This window comes from Phoenix dactylifera, chromosome 7, assembly GCF_051530095.1.
Source record: "Phoenix dactylifera cultivar Ajwa chromosome 7, Ajwa_hap1_PhDact_Kaust_v1.1, whole genome shotgun sequence".
NCBI lineage: Eukaryota > Viridiplantae > Streptophyta > Magnoliopsida > Arecales > Arecaceae > Phoenix > Phoenix dactylifera.
The window spans coordinates 3,813,939-3,819,938 of record NC_143196.1 but is presented as its reverse complement, the minus strand read 5'-3'; the positions used below and the strand labels follow the sequence as shown (position 1 = coordinate 3,819,938).

Here is a 6,000-nt window from a genome sequence, read left to right as displayed (position 1 = left end):
TCTTAACCCCCCTTACTAAGTAACACGTCCCACCTAATCAAGACAGCAAAATTCTCCCAAACAAACACCAGCCTCACATTCCCGCAATCCCTTTGCGGGACCCACACCATGTTGTTCCTTCAAGCTGTGGTCTCTTTTTGCGGTCGCCTCTCCGTTTGTCCTTTCACAACTAACAATACCCCAAATTTAACTTTCCTAGATTTTTTTCTTTTATTTGCGTATCTTAGATCAGATCTAGAGAGAGAAAGAGAGAAGTTGGACTCTTAGGAGAGAGAGAGAGAGAGAGAGACGGGAGACTTCAGGAGTTGAGCATTTCGGACCGTTTCATATTGGGCTGGTGGCGACGCCTTCTCTTCTCTCTCGCTCTCCGCTACTTTCCGCTTGCTTCTGTTATTCTTCTCGCCAACAAACACGCATTCTTTACTCTTAAAAAAAAAACACTGACGTTGCTTGCACGATCTCCAAGGGGAGGAGCCCGGCCCCGGCCTTGCTCTTGCCGAGGAGGGAAGGAGGGGGAGTCCTCAAATGGGTTCCTCCCTCTTCGCTTTCTGGTGACGGGGATCGCCGAAAGGTACGATCTTGATGCGTGTTTTCAGCTTTTTCTGAGCTCGAAAGGCCCTTTTTCGCTCTTTTCTTGGATTTCTAGTGATCGGAATTGCCTCAAGATGCGATCTTGATATGTTTGACGTTTGTGATGATCGGTATGGCGCCTTTTTTACGTCTTTATTGGTTTGATTGATTAAAGATTGGATCTTTTTTTGTTTTTGATATTGGTGTTGGTTGCTTTCATGTATTTTTTTTTTCTCTGCGATGGTAAATTAAATTTTGCAAAGATACGATCTTGATTGGTGTTTCTTGTGCTTTGTTGCTTTACTTGTGCTAATACAATATTGGAACATGTCTTTCTGATTTGGTAAAAATTAAGATGGGGTTTTCTCTGTTCTTGGCTTGTTTCTGTTGATCTTTACTGAATCTTTTGATTGATCGATGAAATCTGTTTTTAGTCCGTATGGGTTTTGGATTTCTTGGTGATGGTGAAGAGAGTTGATTGACAAATGGTTGGATCTTGATGGGTTTCTTTTCGATCTAAATTAAGTCATTGGTTTGATTCTTGTAGGATAGAAAGCTATCGCTACTTTATTATGTTCTGTTTTCTTGCTGGAACTTGTTAGTTCATTTAGATGAAGAGATTGAATTTTTGATTTCAAGGCTTCTTAAATATATTTTGTTCTTTCTGTAATAGCCGGGAAGAGTGAATATTATAACGCATGATCTTGAAACTGATGTATTTATATCATATGTATTTATATTTATAAAGATGGTGAAATTTCCTTAGTTTTGTGTTCCCTTTATTTATTTATTTAATGAACTTATGTTCTTGAACTGATGAACTTTAGTAGATCGCATTATCTCCTGAAGGTATTTAAGAAAGATGGTGATACTTTCTTATGTTTCAAGTTTTCTTGCCTTCCTGATTTAGAAAGGATAGTAAGATTCTTCTATATTTCTTTCTTTCTTTCTTTCTTTCTTTGCTTCCCTGTTCTGGATATTGGATAAATATCACCTCAGTTCATTTATTTTAGTTTTTCTGAGTGATGATCTTAATGATGTAAATGACACAAAATCTTGGTTTGAGGAAATTCAGTATTCTAAACATTTTGAAATTGATTATTGAAATTTAACATATTTCATTCTTTCAATGAAATGGATTGCAGAACTATCTCATTTCTGATGCCTTGTTTTATTACTCTCATTTGTTTCAGTTGGATCATAGTATGACTTTGTTGGGTAGGAGAAAATTGCTGCTGTTTGCTTTTTAATTCAAATGAGGTGGCCCCTCTCTTTTCTGTATTTAGTGTCATAAATTCTCTTTCTTAATATAGATTAGGTCTATGTTATTGATGAGCCTTAGCATAAAAGTTGGTCTTTGATTTTCCTTTTTTCCATTGCTAGTTGAAGATTCTGGGTTGTTTTTTCTCGACTTGATGATGAAAGATTGCGGAAGTTCGTTGCTTTAGATTATGAATGGCTCAACTTTGCTTATTTCTTGTGTTTCCATGGTCATATTGAGAGGTTTTGAAGTAACCCTTCTTACACCAATAGTTTCTATGGCTGTTATAATATTCTTTGTACTGCTATGATCTTGCGAAATATTATCTATATCTTTCAACAAACTGTTGGATGCTATCCTATAATATTGTTTGTACTGCTATGATCTTGCGAAATATTATCTATATCTTTCAATAAACTGTTGGATGCTATCCTATAATATTGTTTGTACTGCTATGATCTTGCAAAATATTATCTATATCTTTTAATAAATTGTTGGATGCTATCCTATAATATTGTTTGTACTGTTATGATCTTGCGAAATATTATCTATATCTTTCAATAAACTGTTGGATGCTATCCTTTCTTTAATTGTAAGAGTGCAAAAGGAAAATCTACTTTCTATCATCACTCATAAATGAAGGTTATCTTGGTGTTGGCATTAACACCCGATTGATTGAAAGAACATCTGCATTTTTATGTCTTACTAGACTTCTGAAGAAGTTCTGATCAGATTATGCATAAGTTTTTGTTTGTTGCTTGTGTTTCGGGTTGAGAAGCAATTAAAGGATTCACAGTAGTCATCTTTGTCTCAGTTTCAGAATAACATACCAGGTGCTACTAAGAAACTCTCTTAGCCTTTCATTTTTCTGGCTTCATTTGTGTGAGTGTGTGTGTGTGTGTGTGTGGGTAGATATCTTTTTTCCCCTCCCTTTTGGGATTGACCTTGTTCTGCCTACATTACTACAAACAAACAATCTGCCATATGTGCTGAAAATGGCTTACTGCAGTGACTAATATCATCCAGTTTGCACCTCTAATTTTTTCCTTCCTCCTCTCTTTTGGGGTGGGGGCTGGGGGTTTGGGGTGAGGGGGGCATTGCTATTTTAACTTGTTTTTTATGTGGTAGATCAGGTTAAAATATACACGCATGCCTATGTTACTACAAGACAAACAATCTGCTATGTGTTTTCTGAAAATGGCCTTACTTTAATGAATTGATATCATCCAGTTTGCACCTCTAATTTCAATAGAATTCTTATATAATCAACTGTGTTATATATATCTAGTAAACCAGCTTTGCAAGTTACGTTTGATAGGATCATCAGTCGGAACAGTTCTAAGGCATCCTTTGCTGGTTCAGCAGATAAAACTAAAGCTTGTTGAGTGAAAGAATTTAATGCAGACAGTAGTTTCAGCCTCAATCTCTCGAAAAATTGGAAGAAGTATGAAAGAACCTTATTTCGGATGAAACCGCCCATCTCTAATGATATTTAATATGCTCGATATCCCGTAAATCCTTGTATGATTGATCTGTTGCGGACGGTCCCTTGCTGGATGTTAATTCTTTGAACCTAGCAAACAAAACAATGTTTTGTAGATTTTGATTCATTTTTCTGTTGTATCCTATAAATCATAATTATCGCTAGAAACATTGGATAATTTATCCAAACTTATGCCTTTTACTCTTTAAATTATTCTCTTTCATTCATTTTCTCCCACCTCTTTGCTAACAGGACTTTGGAACATTTTGCAGTGGCGTGCAATCTTAACTGCGGCAAATCGAGATCCTGACCTTCTCCCAATGGACGACGAGGCAATAGATAGGGGTATTATCTCAGTAACCCCGGAGGTTGTTAAGCCTAAAGGAGGGGAGAGGATAAATTGGACAGGGAAAACATCTCCTAGTGGTTCACCTTCTTTTTCAAACAGTGATGAAAAGCCTCTGCCTCGATATCTCCAAACTTCTATAAAGTCATGCCATGATTTTTGTAAGTATGGAAGGAAACATGATTTCGAAGGAAAGGAAAGGCATTCCTTTCTTCGCAGATCAAGAAATAATATTGTCACGGGTGAAGAGCAAAATGAGGCAAAAGCTTTGGATCTTGGAGAAAGAGGCAAGACACCTGTAAGTAAACTGAAGTCCTCGCCTACGCAGAGAATTGAATTTTCTGATAAACCTAAAGCCATCAAGCATAAGGCTTTGTCAACAACCAAGGGACCTGGATTGTCAGAGAGACGTGTCAGCAAGGAGTTGCAGACTCTGTCACCTGGCCATAAAGACATTGTGCCTGGCAAGCAGGCAATTCTTCCTGCATCCCCAGAAAATGAACAGATAAAGTTAAAAAGCCTCAATACAGGTGGCAGAAAGGAGAGGCAGATAATCAAACAGAAGACCCCACTGCAGTCAAAAACATTCCTCAACAAGCCCAAAGTTTTGAAGCAAAAAGATCTGTCCCATGGCAACGAAGTTGATGCGCGTGGGAAGCCTGGTACCATGAAGGAAAAGTCTGTGTTGTCTGCCAAGAAAGGTATAGCATCAGTTAAGCCCAAATTGCTCAGGCAGATATCTGTGAAGAAACCTGTAACAGCTGCTAAACCAGTTATTATTAAGCAAAAGGCATCGGTGCCTCCCAAGAGTATTAGTATCTCTGCTAAACCTGAAATCTCCTTGAAGGCAAAGAAAACTCCAGTGGTAAAGTCTGCATGCTCCTTAACTCCTTCAGCAGGTCTAGCTAGTCGAAGGAATCGGGAGGACAAGACATATAAGGTTCAGGGAGTGACAAAAGGTGGACAAGGGAAAGTATCGAAACCAACAACAGCTTCTTTGCCTGCCAAGTCTGCTCGTAATGGGGTCTCAGACTTGCAGCTGATGAAACATAGAAATGCAAAGCTCGCTGCTCCTGTAAAAGGTCAAGAAAATGTTGAAAATACTGCAAGTGATAGTGGAGAAAAGGTTGAAAAGGCTGAACATGACATTGATGGGAATGAGGAGGAAACATTGTATGTCATTGAGTCCAAAGCAGAGAATGTTGATTTGGATTTCATGCAGCAAATATCTGATGGCCACCAGACACTAGAATCAATTTCACCTGATGAGGAGGAGGTTGAGGAACCTGAATCTGTGTCTGGATTTAGTAAATCAAGTGAATCACTATTTGATGATGTGGAAACAGAAAGCAACAGCAGTGATGAATTATCAAAGGGTGAAGACAGAAGGAGACCACGAAGAACTGCAATCGTTCACCCAGAAGATAATATTCCTGCGCCTTACAGATTGAAGTTTAGGAGAGGTAGAGTAATCGAACCCCAGACTGAGAGCAATGGTCCAAGAAGGCTCAAATTCAGGAGAAGAGGAGTGGTGGGTGAGAACTCAAATGTTCGTCTGGTAGGGAGGAGAAGTTTTAGGCGGAGGAATGCGATGGATGTCTCAAATGATCCAAATCCACAAGCTCAAGGTGTGGTCCTGAGGCATCAAGATACAAGGGGGAAGAAAGAGGCACAGAGTTTGTTCAATAATGTGATTGAAGAAACTGCAAGTAAGCTGGTAGAGACCAGGAGGAGCAAGGTGAAGGCTTTGGTGGGCGCTTTCGAGACTGTGATCTCCCTCCAGGATGGCAAACCAGCATCTACAGCCTAAGTTGGTAGTAAAGTGACTGTCTTTGCATGATGATTATTGGAATGCTTGTGGTCAGATATTGTTAAATATAACTCAGAATGTCTTGAGCATATATCATATAAGATCCGACTCTACAAGTATATGTGAAGTTGGATTTATGGAAAGGCTTGTGTGTATATCTGTAAATGAAGAGATGTATGTCGAGAAAAGTAGCGTGGATTGAAAAGGTTTGGAGTTCGCATGCGTTATTTTGTGCTGTCTTGCTTTATATCTGTTGCTGGGAAGGACTTATTCTCTTTATTCTTTAGTTCATGCTAATTTGTTTCTTCTTGGAACTGTACTTAATAAGCCCAGTAACATTAGGTGGATTGATATTTGTTTGAATGAGTGTATTTGGATCGTTCATTCCATAAGTAAATTGGCCTTGAGTTTCTTACAGAGAAGGTTGGATGTTGCAAATTACATGCATGTAGTTTCTGGTATATTTATAAATGATGGCGACCAAATATCAACAATTCTTTTAGAGAGGGATAGATTTTATGATGTTTTAT

The 6,000-nt window shown here is 38.4% G+C and overlaps 1 protein-coding gene across 11 annotated transcripts; it reads left to right on the top strand.

The window, feature by feature from the left end:
• The first annotated feature begins 241 nt into the window (after positions 1-241).
• On the top strand, positions 242-5,892 carry LOC103709268 (uncharacterized). Of its 11 annotated transcripts, XM_088701002.2 has the most exons (4): positions 277-571; positions 1,764-1,830; positions 1,954-2,073; positions 3,587-5,892. In XM_088701002.2, the coding sequence occupies exon 4, from the start codon at positions 3,635-3,637 to the stop codon at positions 5,468-5,470; it is 1,836 nt and encodes a 611-aa protein (XP_088557128.2). In that variant the 5' UTR covers positions 277-571; positions 1,764-1,830; positions 1,954-2,073; positions 3,587-3,634; the 3' UTR covers positions 5,471-5,892. The 11 variants fall into 11 exon arrangements, with proteins under 11 accessions (XP_088557124.2, XP_088557130.2, XP_088557127.2 ...); XM_088701004.2 differs by lacking the exon at positions 1,764-1,830 and having other exon boundaries at positions 247-571; XM_088701001.2 differs by lacking the exon at positions 1,954-2,073 and having other exon boundaries at positions 249-571.
• Positions 5,893-6,000: the final 108 nt, after the last annotated feature.